Source organism: Haliaeetus albicilla, chromosome 2, assembly GCF_947461875.1.
Source record: "Haliaeetus albicilla chromosome 2, bHalAlb1.1, whole genome shotgun sequence".
NCBI lineage: Eukaryota > Metazoa > Chordata > Aves > Accipitriformes > Accipitridae > Haliaeetus > Haliaeetus albicilla.
Window position 1 is genome coordinate 64,445,300 of NC_091484.1, and position 14,197 is coordinate 64,459,496.

At 41.3% G+C, this 14,197-nt stretch overlaps 1 protein-coding gene across 15 annotated transcripts in view; it reads right to left on the reverse strand.

The window, feature by feature from the left end:
• Window positions 1–6,188: 6,188 nt before the first annotated feature.
• The window catches only part of ARHGAP12 (Rho GTPase activating protein 12), a 102,655-nt gene continuing 94,646 nt past the window's right edge, over window positions 6,189–14,197 (reverse strand). For all 15 annotated transcript variants that reach the window (XM_069778079.1, XM_069778091.1, XM_069778090.1 and 12 more), the window contains 5 exons: window positions 12,681–12,779; window positions 10,497–10,574; window positions 9,501–9,635; window positions 9,115–9,217; window positions 6,189–8,683 (listed from right to left, as the gene is read on the reverse strand). In XM_069778079.1, the coding sequence (XP_069634180.1) occupies window positions 8,509–8,683; window positions 9,115–9,217; window positions 9,501–9,635; window positions 10,497–10,574; window positions 12,681–12,779 (590 nt within the window). In that variant the 3' untranslated portion in view covers window positions 6,189–8,508. The remainder of the gene's footprint in view (window positions 8,684–9,114; window positions 9,218–9,500; window positions 9,636–10,496; window positions 10,575–12,680; window positions 12,780–14,197) is intronic.

A 14,197-nucleotide genomic window follows, 5' to 3' on the forward strand; every position in this document is an offset into this window, starting at 1 on the left:
TGGGGGGGAATCATTACTAGACCCCAAACTACCACTGCAAGGCTTTACAATATTTTCTTTCACAGTTTAAATCACAGTTTTTCAGCAGTGTGCAGTCTTTTCATGGGTGCCTGGAAACGAAAGGAAATTCAGGCTTTGCCATGTTCTTCCCAGTGATGCAACTGTAGTGCCCATCACCAGCTCAGGTGAAATAGTAATACAGAGATACGTACTTTTAATTTGTCAGAGAAGTCTGCTAGACTAGGCCAAATCTGCTAGTATCTTATTTCTTCTTTAATCTTGGTTCTTAATGTTCAGAGCCTTGATTTTTTTGTACATAATTATAAGATGCTGAGCACCTCTCTCTAAGTTAAATAATTCATTGTCACAACAAGCTTTGTCTTGAAAATTATAATCAAGCCACAAGCATTCGATGTTTCTGTCTCCAAAAACCTCTTCCAGCTGCCACAAGGTAGCTAACAGCACTGTCCTTCAAGTGCTGGCTTTCCTGGCATAAGTAGAAATGTAATTCCAGCTTTTCCTTCTCTCCCTGGTGTGTGGCTGGTGGGGCAGCTCTTGCCCAGACAACCTGACTCACAGAAGCTACAGGTTAGGGCAGGACAACGTGGCGGGGGCCATGGGTACCACGGAATCGCTGCGGGAGCCGCAGAGGGACGCGGTACTGGCAGCAAGCAGGGAGGGGAACCCCAGGGTCTGTCCCAGCCTGTGGCGCTGGCCCGATCTGGGATGTTAGCGAGGCTTTGCAAAGCGCTCTAGGGACACAGCAGCAGGTTGTGCTGGGGCTGCTGCTTTTGGTGACGGCTTCTGGAAGCTGTTCTTCTTCCCTCTCCAAAGTCTGTATTTTGGGAGTCAGTGCAGTGCCTTTGCAGTACCCTGGTGACAGCCGGGGAGGCAGCTTGCTAGTGTTGCTTCAGGCTGCATCATCCTTACCCACCGGCCAGCCCTTGGAGACACGCTTTCTACCAGTTCTCTGGTCCCTGGTGCTTCAGCAAAGCTTTTGTTCACATGGACAGCAAGATTTGTGGTTACCTGGGTGTTGATATCACCCAAACCTGTCATTCTGGAAAGAAATAAGAGTAAACACCTCAGCTGCACAGTCCTAGTCCAGCTGCCCATGATGCTTTTCACTTTCCTCCTTGTTACTTAATGCCAGTTTTCCTTGCCAACACTTCTGAGTGGATGCGTACATTTTGGAGCACTTTGATATATGAGCCCTTAATCTGAGCTTTTGCTCCTTGCGAGGACATGGTCCTACAGATGTCAAGCAGACTGATTTGCACACCTTTCTCCCTCAAAACCCTACCAGGGCAGGTAGGGACCTCCAGCCTGCAGCGGGTGCTAGGGCATGGTAGCTACAGCACTTGCCCTTAAGCCACTCTGCTATATCACAAACAGGGCATAGGTGCCTAAGTGCTGGCTAATTGCTTCAGGAAGCAAAACGTGCCGTGATTGCTGCATAGCTCCAGGGGTTGTAAGGTCTCTGGTCCCAGAGTGGCTGGAAATCAGGGATTCAGGGATGGATTCAGGGACACCCAGACCAGAGCTCCTGTGGCAGTCGACAGTGGGATTTTCCAGGACATACCAGTGGGGTTGGACAACCCCATAAAGCAAAGGCTGGGGATGGCCTGGAGGGTGGGTATCAAAGGGTGAAGGGGAAGTGAAGAATATTCTGCAGCTTATCTTTATTTGAGCCCCAAAGGCCTCTCCTTGAGAGCCTGGCAGTGGCTCACGGCTTTGAGGATTTCTTTGTATCTGATGCAAAGCATTTTAAAGAGAGAAGCCTTTGAGGCTGCAAGCACCCAACTCTCATATTTCAGGCTGCGATAAAGAAAGAGTAACTTTGCCAGGACTTTATTGAACTCATGGGGACAGTGGCAGCACCTGGTACCACCACGGCCATCCGCGTCCGCAGGAACTCTCCAGCACAGCAGGGCTGTGGGTGCTGCCGTGGGTGACGAGACAGGTTTGCTCAATTAAGCAGCGTTACTTTAGGAGAGAAACGGGAATGAAGCTTTGGCCAGGAGAAGTGGTTTCATTTGATAAAGGGCATGAATGGTGAAGCAGGAACAAGGAAGCCAATGGCTAAATGGAAGGCTACGTGCCAACTTCATTCATAGATTCTTTAAAACCAGAAAGGAGCATTATAATCAAGCTGTCTGGCCTGCAACATGCCACAAGCCTTAGCTCATGACCTAGCAAGTTAGAAAGGCAGCAGGAAGGAAGGAAAGGTGCTAGTTCCCACCTCTGGCTCACACAGCACGGGCATCGCTTCTGCCGTCTGAGACGGATGCTGGCAAAATGGAGGTTGCCTTGCCAGCGACAGTGGCACTCAATGTTCCATTGCACTGCACCCTGCCCTCACATGCTCAGGCTTTCTTTTTATCTCAAGGATGTAAAGAAAGCCCAGAATGCATTAGGACAACCACCTGGGGAGTTAGTTATGATTTTTAAGAGCTAATGATGCCTCCCACTGTTCAATGTTTATAATAAACGGTCTTCTCCCCCTCTTAACTAAATTGTGTATATACAAGGGAAGAAACTGTACCCATGGACACCCTGAGCACTTGGCTGGCTGCACAGAGCTGCTGTACTCCACAAACAGGAAAGGTGGAGAGAAAGTTATGTATTTTCATGCATTTGAATGGGGCAGGCTGGGAAGCTCAGGCAAAAGAAGGGGACAAGTATGATCCTGGCCTATAGCCACAGTGTTTTAATGCAAACCTGAAGATTGTGCAGTCCTCTTGACAGCTGGCTCACAGCTCAGCCTGCACAAGCGATACGGTTGGTGATTCAATGGTTGCATGGAATTACATTGCTTTCCCTCAGTCTTGCGCCAAATATAATACCTAATTGCTTAGCTTATGTACATTCCTGCAATACAGGAGAAGAATGGGCACTCTGGGAAACAGGGGAGCAACATGCAGCCTGCTTTAACTATTACCTGGAAAGGACCATTTTTTTATTCTTCTAGTCTGTGCTTTTCTTTTTGCCCTTTTTTTTTTTTTTCATTTACATTACCATTTAGCATTAACGCTGATGACTGCTTTTTAATGAAGCGTCTATGGCTGAGTGGCCTGTGCCTCAGCCTCCGCAGGCGAAGCAGCGCTCTGGGCAGAGCACATCACATTCCAGCCCCCAGGCTCCGGGCTGTTGAACAAATAAGGAAGCAAAAGGTCCAAGTCAGATTGACTTTCAGTGCAGAAGGAATAGCAGGTGGGTGGAGGAAGGAAAAGGAGAGATTAATAGGAAAAGAAGTCTTATCTTTAAAACTGCGAAGGCAAAACTTAGAGCAGGACTGGTATATCAGTGAGAACAGTACCTCAGCTAAGAAAGAGCTATTTCATAGTGGGAAAATACAGTGGCGTCCTTCATTGTACAAAATGCTCTAAGGGGGTGCTAGAGGAGAGGCTCTATCCCTTGCACAACCACGTCTCCATTTTTCTTCACAGAAGAAAGCTGTGAAGTAGAGTGGGTCACGCGTGTGCGTTGGCAGGGGCCTTGCCAAGGCCAGCACCCACGGAAGATGTGCTCGCTCAGTCCCACGGAGAGCATCCCTGCCACAGGCCGGCGAACTTGGTGGCAGCACTGTGCAGCAGAAGGGACTGTGGACAAAGCGCTGACCAGCTCAGGCCGATAGGAAGGTTTCTTGGAAAAAAGGTGTTTTTCAGTTCTGTTTCTAGGTTAGGTACCTCCTTTTACTGAAACAAGTAGCTAGGCAGGACACTCACATGCAGAAAGCCGACAAGCCACCAGCAGCTCAGCATCACCCTCTCGGTGAAGAGCAGGCAGAGAGCACTGCCACCTCGGTGGCCAGGTAACACCCTGCCAGCGGTTTGATTCCAGCCATTTGGCTGCAGCACATGATGAACTAGACAAGCTGACTGACGTTTAACATTTATCTTCTAATGCCTGATGTAAAAAATGACAGCTTTTAATTATGGTATTTATTTTTTTAGAGGACAGCTGTTTCTTTCACACTATGAATTAAGAAACTATTCTGAGCAGATATGTACCGTACATACAAATCTAAACTGGTTGTGAAGATAGTTTAGCTTGGGCTTTTATTTTTTTCCGCATACTCCCACTTTTCATCTTCATGATTTCTTTCTTCTGGTGTGCTGAGACTGTAACTGAGAGGGCTGCCCTTGCTCTTCAGGATCTGGTGCCGCAAGGTTTGGGTCTTGGATGGGGCACTCGGTGCCACCAGAATGCTGCTGCCAAACTGAGAACAAGTTTATTTTTTTATCGCACAGATACCGATTGTGAATTCACAGTTATGTTAAAGGAACATAGTTCTTGACTCCCATTAGCACTCTGGTGTTTGTGCCAAGTGAACCTGGACACAAGTGCATCACTGGGGAGCCAACACATAGAAGCCACTCTGGAAAAGTCCAGAGAGAGGTGGGCACTGCCATTTTGCAATTTCACTTGAACTCCATCTGTTTACAGAGCAACTTACCCTTACAAAACGCAGCCAGGCCTTCATCTGCATTGTATGAAGTGGAAAAAGAAGAAAAATAGAAAAGAAAAGAAAAAAAAAAACAAAACCAATCTACACTCTTGGCAGCCTGGCTTTCTCCCAGCTCTCTGGCCTGGATTCCTGCAGATTTTCTAAGTGACTGTTTCTTTGCTATCTCGCTTGTCCATCACACCTGCTTTGTCTGGTTGCCTTCGGTGTTTTGCATTTACTTATTCCCACACTAAGGATCTGCTCTCCCCTTCCCTAGCCAACTACATTTTAGTGCAATAAGCTACAAGATGAGGTTCTATGAGAAATAAACCTGATGCTATCCCTGCTTGTTCCACTTTGCAGTTCTGAGTTTGCCGAGTTTAACACAAATTTCTTCTCTCGAAAGAAAGTAGCAGCTAAGTACCTTAACAAACTCACATCCATTTCAGGAAGTTGTAGGAAACTAGTATTAGAGCCACCATTTAATTCTCAAGGCAATAAAAAGGACCAAGAGGCCAAGTTGCCTCTGTCTTTCATGTCGGTTTGTTACACAGTGTGATCTTGTTTTACAAGTGCTCTGTTTACAAGAATGCTGGGGGGGAATGTTCATTTAAATCCCACAATCACATAGGGCTACTTTTGTAAAGGTCTGATCCAGTCCTACCAGCTGCTTGCCCACAAAACTTTGCAATTGTGGAGGCTAATTAAGATTCTTCAGAGGAGCTCTCCTCTCCCCGGCAGTTGCAGAAGGCCTCATTAGACATGCTGTACCTCCCCCTTTGCCCAGCAGAATGCCCCACTGTGCTTGGTTTACGTTATGGCTTATGAATTAACCGATTGATTCTGAAAATATCATTACTTTGGGCCTAAATAAAGCAGTTCCCTTCAAGGGGAAGAAGTCAGGGCTCCACATAGGAATAAACTGATACTGTATTACCTACAAACTCCCTTCTCTCTCACGCTGCGAGCCGAGGATTCACTTGCCTGGATACAATGGGTTCAGTACAAAGGGAATTCATCGTGGCTTTCTGTGAAGATGGGGAGGAAAGTCTGGACCTGGCAGTAAGCATGACCTATCCACTTGCACGCAGGAAGCTTTATTTACATGCAACTCTGATTTTAAAAAATTAGTTTACATGAAATGACTGTGTATATTTGTCTTTTTTTTGTGTCCACTTCTCTCTCCAGCTTTAAAGGGAAGAAAGCTGTAACTGGTATAGATCAAGCACAACTGAGAGTTGCTTGCTACTAACACTGTGTAGCAGAACTATAGAGCTAAACACAGCTCTAGTGCTGGAACAAAACTTCAACTGGCACCGATACTTAATATTGGACCTCCAGTATCTTTGAGTGGTTATTGCTGCAAGAGCTTACACTCAGTCTTTAAATTGGTTTTAAATCAGAACCAAAGCTGATTTAGAGGAACATATAAATTTGTTCATCTAATACAAATAGCTTTCCCCTGCTGTTGTGCAAAAATCTGTTTTTGATTTTTTAAAAGAAAGCTAACTGCAGAACAAGACAAGGTATTTCAAGGAGTGAAGAAACCCAATGTGCTGACATACACAGTTTCAAGTTGGTCACAAGCAGCATACGGTCAGCCTGGCTGGCCTCCTCTTCCCGAATATTTCGAGTGTTTAGCTACACCTCTTTCAATTAGAAAGAATACTCTCCCCTCCCCAAACTAAAAATGAGAACATTAAAACATATGACAACTTCACTGCACAAAACCATACTATATATTGTAATAACAAAATGCTTTATTTGGGGGAAATACAAGGAAAAGTGTGACATCCTCATTATCAAATTCTTTTAAAAAGGTATTCTTTGAAAAACATAACACTCATACAGAAAAGGTGGCCTCTGGAGAGGCCCTCTCATTTAGCAGTGGGAATTCTTTTTTATGTTACAGTTGAAGTTGGGATTTGAATAATCTACAGCAACAGATTTCAACTTTGTTGGTATTTTCTAGTAGTTTGGGGCACGCCTGCCACTCAGCACTGCTCTGGTTTGACAGCCTACCAGGAGGCTGACAACAACACAGAGATGGAGCTTTCACAATTCTCACCCAGGTTGCTTTGCAACAAACCACAAGACTTCACCATTACCACAAGACAACAGTGAGAAAGCCACAAAGTAACTCATCTTCTCTTTTATCTCCAAAGACTTTTCGTGCAAGCCCTATGCTCATGAAATTCTCGTACCATTCATCTGATTACAGCTCAGTACTTCACCACACATCCCCTTTGCTGTAAGCCAGAACTGTGTCGTGAAAGGTATACAACCTTCAGTTAATTAATACAATTAATTCCCCATTGTATCTTTCTGTACAGTAGGTTCCTAAGTTGGGATACATTTTAAAGACCGTAAATTTATATCCATAAATTACTTCTGCCCTCTCTGAATCTTAGGTAGAATTTAAGTTGTTAAAGAAAAGGATTAGGAAGTTCCTAAAATCATCAGGTTGTAAAGTAAGCATCTGTCTTTTAACCCACCATGACAACTCTTTGCCACAAGTAGTATCCATGCTAAGCAGTAAGATACGTCAGTCTTGTTATTTAAAGGGGGTTCATGTTGTCTGAAGCCAGAGTGGCAAACTCTAGAAGAACTAACGGGTTTGTTTATTCAGGTTAGACATAACAAATATGTCAGATACAGCAGTTAGTCTAGAAAAATACATTTAAAAAAATCTTCAGCAGACCATGCTCCCTGTAACAAAATCTTTCAAAACCAATTTTACAAGTTATTCTACATTAATGTAAAAAGAAAATCTTAAATTTAGCATCATGGATTCCATCAAACATCTATCTATCAAAACATGAGTTTCACTATTTGTAGATGTTAGAATTCTTAATACATTTTTCTAATGTATCCTGTACATATTAAATAACCTAAAAGGCTCCTCTTGTAGTGCATTAACAATTTAGCAAGCACACTCAGTATTTCTCCAGTACCATTTGCATTACAGTTATTTGTCTGCAAATGTAATTAACATCTAAAAGTGCACACAGTTAGGTCCCCCCCTCCCTCCCCATAACCTGTTTCCCTGCTGAAACCCAGACATCCACTGGAAACATTATGCTACTGTAGCTAATCTACCCATGATTAGAAATGTGTGACTAAAGTATTCTTGAACTATACAGGAACTGAATTATATACAAGAATCCAAAGGACAGCCTGTATTTACATCAAGAAACTTCCACTACCACAGCATTATACCAAGAACTCAAGACAGTGTTACAGTTGGTATTTACTTAGGATTTTAGCTTTAAATCAGTATAACACAAAACTTAGCTCAGGAAATACCCAGAAAAAATGAACATGTTTATTAAATATGACTTCTATTATGCCACAAGACAAATATCCGTTGCTAGATCTTCTCACAAGTTCAGTGTTTGAAGTAGTGTGCTGCTCTGTAAAGCAACTAAGAAGTTCCAGAAAGGTTGCTGGGGAAAAAAATGGAAAGAAAAAAAGAAAAAGGGGAAAAAAAAAAAAGGAAAAAAGGACAGCAGATATCAAGTGAAGAATTAGACTTGAATAACTAAACCAAACTGTTAGCACAAGTTTAAGACAGTCACTGCATGCAGAAACCCCTTGGAAAAGTGTCATACAGATCTGAGTAGGTTGTAATACACAAGCTTAAGATGTAACTTCACTGAATTTTTCCATACCAGTTGGTAGGACTTTTCCCTATCAAGTGGAAGAATTTTAAGATTAAATTCCAGATTATCCAGTTTGAGATTAATAGCTTTACTCTCCAAGAAATCCAGTGTATGAACCTATATTACATTTTTCCAATGCTACTTTAAAAAAGGCAAACTATAAACTTTTCAATTCACTTTTTACATTGAACTTTTCAAAGAAATCCAGAGTGTTGTCTTTAATTTGCATTAAAGTGGTCAAACATTTCTCCTGCTTCTCCCCTCCCCAAAAGTGCAAAAAACAAGTTGCTGCTTGGTCCACAAACATAATACATCATGTACAGTGAGAGATTTTCCTTCTGATGGAGTAGTACTGCTGCCAACCCATCACTTCCAGTTTTTACTCCCAGAAAAATGTCAGCGTCCAAAGATGGAATTTAATTCCAGTAGAATTAATTCCACAATCTGATTCTGGTATACTGTGTGGACTGCTATGTTACCAGTCTCTTTCTCTGGTTTTAATAAGGTTGGACCAAAAACTATTGCTACACTTTGATAGGTCATTCGGTTCTTTTCTCCGTTTTCTACAACTCTGAAAGAGAAAAAATAAACAAAAAGAGGCTTATCAGTGTTAGAGTAATAGGATGACAGGAAAAAGACACAGTCCAAAGCAAATGACTATTCACAGTATTTATTTAACGAGTAGTCTTGTTATTAGGACACACAGCTGCTGTGATTCCCCTCTCTACAGAAAAGTTTTGTTTTGAAATGCTATTCCTGATCCTCTCACAATCCCTCGAACAAAAGGACTTGGCAGTAAACATCAGAACTATTACACATACTGTCTAAAGTCTCTGTTTTGTGCTCTGCAAGCTTGTATAAATACAGATACACTAGTTTTAATCAAGCCCAATACAGGCAAGGAAAATGCAGTGGGAACAGGCACCTAGTACTTTTAATTGGATTATTTAGCTTTAAGGGAACATCAGCAATACAAAGCCTCTCCTTCTATCTGCTACTTACCTTTTCAGGTGTCTAAAGAGTACCTGCATAGTGTCCTGATTTGGTTTTGGCAACTGTTTGATTAAATCTTTAACAGCATGGACACGTTGCCTTGGTTCTTGTTCTGCAAAAGGATGAGGTATAGAAGCAAAAATTTAGTATTTTTGTTTAAAACTTTAGTGTAAAATTTAACAGACTGGGAATAAAAGCAAGCGTTTTGCAGTGCTAATATGAGATAAAATACTGCCACCTCCTGACCAGACCGTGCAGTACTGACAGGCAGTGTTTTAGGTAAGCCTTACACGTTTATAACCAAAACATTCTTTTTACTGTCCAAAATAATTAAGGGAATTGTACGTATTGAGCAGAACTTATACAAAAAGCACACACATGTTTTCCAGACTTACTAATTGCATTGACAAAGTCATTGAAGTGATTATAAGTGAACAGCGGCTCTGGCAATTCTCTGAAAAACATCTTTAGAGCTCCTGTGATGACATGTATATCTTCCCATTTACTGTCATTCAAGTCTAGTTTCTCATCTGAGAGAGAAAAATAAATAATTACTGTTACTAATTTAACTATCAAAGCTTTTTTTCAAAAAATAAATTTAACTACTCTTCTGTACTTATTGCTTTTAAAGCCGTGAATACTCTTACTCCACTTCAGCCCATTCTGTGCTGGGATACAGAACTGCAGCAATATAAAAGGGGATAAAAAAACCTCAACCACAACAGACAGAGATGGCCAAACTCTGCCTACTGCACTAAATGCAGCTCCCCTATACCAAGGGCATTTTTCAGAGGGGAACAGGAGCTGCTGACATAACGCAGAATTTACTGTTAGACCCTGTCAATCAGGAAATGAGAGGTCAGCTTGTGGATGGGCTACTGTCCTCTTCCTACTTGCAAGCTGCCTATTGATTCCCACTGAACAAAACACTAAGATAAAGCCACATGAAAGGGTTTTATACACAGAGTATGGTGAAGAAGAGCTAACCACCCCTATACTAACAGAGAGTGGCAAATCTTGCTAAAAAGCATTAACTTACAATTTTAATGGCGGTGGAAGCTTAACATGCTTACTGTTTTTCCATAAGGTATGAAGTGATTTTGTTTGAAATAATTCACCCCACCCCAGTTCTATTACCACCCTTCTTTAGAATTACGGTCTAGAAATGCCTCTATGCTCCACATAAGACCAAACTTTCAGGATGCTAGGTTTTTCAAATGATGCATATTACACACTAAATTCTGCAATTTTGATGTAATTTTACTTCAAAGAGGACAGTCATTTCTCATGGAAGACTGCAGTTATACATTACGAAATTTTTTCCTGAGCTTTCTACGAACTTCAACAATCTGAAAACATACAAAATTGTAATATAGTTAAAGGAAGCTTACCATGATTGACTGCAAATCTTAGCTTCTGTATCACTGCAAGATTGCCACTAACTCGGTATAAGCCATCAACATCTAACCCTAAAACAAAAGCATAAATCCATTTTAATACCTCACATGTGTATGAATTCTGAAATCATTAGGCTGCTTCTTTATAGGTGTACTCAGCAAAATTAAAAAGAAAAGAAACCCACCTTGTAACAAAGAACACTTGGTTCAACAACAACAAAGGTTAAACTAGCTTTTTTGATGGGCAGGGCATATCAGAGGAGGTTTAGTTTGCTGACACAGGTTTGGGAGCATCAAGCTCACAGTAATCTCTAAAACTTCCTACACAGTAGAATAGTTGTAATGAGGCAACAGCTCCAAGTTTCCCCAATGAGACTAGGTGTGTAGTTTAAGATGCTCTTGGTAGGCCGGCAGAGAGTATACAGGAGTTCAACATGCAAGAACCAAGTATTTTGTGGATGTTCAATTTTTTAATGCATTGTTAAGAAAAATCAAGTCAAGTCATGCATAGAGAGCATCTCAAAGTTGTCAAGTGACTGGGTTTGCATGGAGAAGGAATGATGTGCATGCACACTCATCACTACCCAACAGCCTACAAAACTAAAACAGGTAGCCCTTGCCTTTACCGTATTGCACACTCAACCAGAAAAGAAAACTGTGTCTCTGTGGTTGCTACTGCAGTTACTCAGAAGTGATTAGGAGAGCAACAATTTAATTGAAATGCCACTTGAATGCAGCATGTGAGTCAGTGCCACTGAGAGGGTGAGTGTTGCCAGAATACCTGCAAGTCCCTGTAGCTCCTCAAGGAGTTGTCTGATGCAACACAGCACAGTTACCAGCACCATCTGACATATCCCTTTTCCCCATAATCCACTAGTCATTCCTTTACAGAAAGAACTGATTTGAAGTGTATTGGCAGTAGGAAGAAGAGTTGGAGAAGTGGGGAAAAAAAGCTATTCATTTCTGTCAGCTTCCCCTCAGGTATTTAAAAAAGGAAAACTTCACCACTATCTTCACTGCAGTCCTGCCTTTAAAATAAAAAAGAAATTTAAAAAAAAGAACAAAGCAAAATAACCCCTTTCTCACAAACTGCAGATCACAAACGGAATAAAGCCTGCTGTTACAAGCACGGTGGCAGTTTGTCAAACTGGAGTAAGGCAACGGAAGCAGTTATTTTTCCCCTCCCAGGCCATAAAATAGCAGCATTGAGAAAGAGGACTACAGGCTGCAACAAAATCCTAAATGAAGTTCCCATGGAAGATGCCTTAAAATTCACACGTAGTATTCCCCTGTAACACTTACCCTGATTCTCAAGAGAATGTTCTCAGATTAACAGACTGGTATATATTTGAATGATGATTATGGAGATTCCATAATCCCCTCTCAGTCATCTTTTCCAAGGACAGGGCAACGACAACAGCAAGAAACAAGCAAGAAAACCAGCACAGACTACAGCCAAGTCAGGAGTCGCAACCAACATATTTTCAACAAAAATGTGAAGATGTCCTTTACATCAGACAACCCAGAATGTCACATGTAGCTTTTAAACATGATTTTCTCAGTTATTAGGCAAGAGACACTTATTTTCAATGAAAGCAAACAAAACATTGAGTCAATATGTGGACACTGATAATCTCCAGAACTGCATAAAACTTTGCATAGCAATTGGTGTAGCTGGCTGAAGGGCATCAAACCATAGACTTGTCTTCTGGCAGTCAACGCATATACAGAGCAGGAACACAACTTTTTCCTAGAAGTTTGTTTCAAGGAAGCTTTAATATAAATGATCGTTAGCGTGCTTAAACCCTCAAAGAACAAATGGTTGCATTTTGACAGTCACTCTCTTTTCATCTGAAAAAAACCATGATGGGCTGAGCTCTTCTATTACTTCTTGTAACCCCTCTTTCCTTAGAGCCTTGCTGTTAGGAAGCTGTCCTGCCTTCTCCTCAGCTTGAAATATACTGTAGCAGATCAATTTCTCAAATATAAGATTTCCTCCCCTCTCTCCATTTTGGATCCCACCCACCTCCCCACACTTGAAAACTCATTGCTAACTACAGATACAAGTTTCAGATTATTTTCCCCAAATAAATCTACAGCATTTTAAGGATTAAAACGTTCAAAATTAGATAGTGTGGTGAGCAAGAGAGATTCGGAAACAAAAAACTTCAACCATACCATGTTCCTCAACATGCTCAATGCACAGCTTCACGAACTTTGGCACCGTGCTGTTTTCTCTTTGACACAAGCTGGTGAGATTGGAACCAAACACTTGATCTGGAACCAAGTAAAGAGACTGATTTACAGTGGAACAGGACTCAAGTGACAGAACTAGTTCAGGTTAAAACAAGCCTCTACAAAGGGCAAAGACTACTGGATACAATTGTCACGGTATTAGAGTGAAAATAGGAAAGTTTTGAACAGAGTTCTCAGAAGCTCCCAGCAAGAAAGAGTGTCAGCAGTTACACAAATGTGAGTCTCTGAGTAAGGAACTTTTGCTACTGAAATAATTTTAATTCACCAGGAGATACTTGGGAGAGTCATATAGTCATTACTGTAATGAGAAATTTAATGGATTCAAATGTCCTGTTACACTCCATTCCTGTTCTGAGTTCAAAATACATTTACTGTAATCTTTGTTAAAAATCTGAACAGAGATAATTAACCATAGTGAAAGCTTTTGGAATTGCTTGCAGAAAAAACCTGTAAAATTTCATCTTCCATTGCACCTACTGTTTAACCCAGCATTACATATTAATTTACTTTAATGTAGAGTCTTTAATTTCAAACATTTTTAAGTTCTGACATAGGTTTGTAAATGACAGACATTTACATCACAGAGCTCTGAATGGGTGCAAGTATGACTATGCATAGGCAATCTGGCTGCAAGGTTGGAATCTAAATACAGATATTTATGGGCAAAGGTAATTGAGTGTTGTTTTCAAAACTACACAGTCCAGGGGGAGTGTTTTCTACCAAAAACTGGAGCAAAAATGAAAATCAGCTTGGGCAGACAACTGATTCTTGCAATGTCTCAGTGTATTTCAGCAACATGTTAACTCATCTTGCTCAGATTATGTTATCACCAAAATACCTCAGACCCATTTCTATGGTTTTCATCAAAGATGCCCAAATAATAGATGGCCTCCCCTGTTCAGATGCATGATGTTGAAATCGGGTCTTGAGACAGAGAAGCAAAGCTCACACTCTTAAACAGAAGGAAGTTTTTGGTGTTTTGTTTGTATTTTTTTTAATCTGTTAAATAAGGTATGTAGGTGGCCATCTTCGCAGTACCTAGTAGATCTTACTTCAGAGAGAAACCGCTCTTGCATTTGCATCATGCATAGCACCTAGCCCATTTTTCATATTTAGTAATTTAAGTAGATTCATTAACAACACTTGCATCTGACCATTGCTTTGGGAAATCCGAACAGCACACCAAACCAATTATACAGTATGAAAACTGGCATGTAATGGTATTATTAGCTGTATACGTATAATGCTGGTGACCCAAACCACCTCAGTCCTGCTGCTGCTACTCATGCAGCCAGCTGTACAAGCAGAATCAGTAGCAAGGGATTGAAAAAGCTCACACAGTAAGAAAGCCAAGCTAGCATGCAGCTGTAGCAGGTAAAGCAATGCAAATTAGGTAGCACAAGACAATATTAGCATGTAACAAACTGATTTGCTACAAT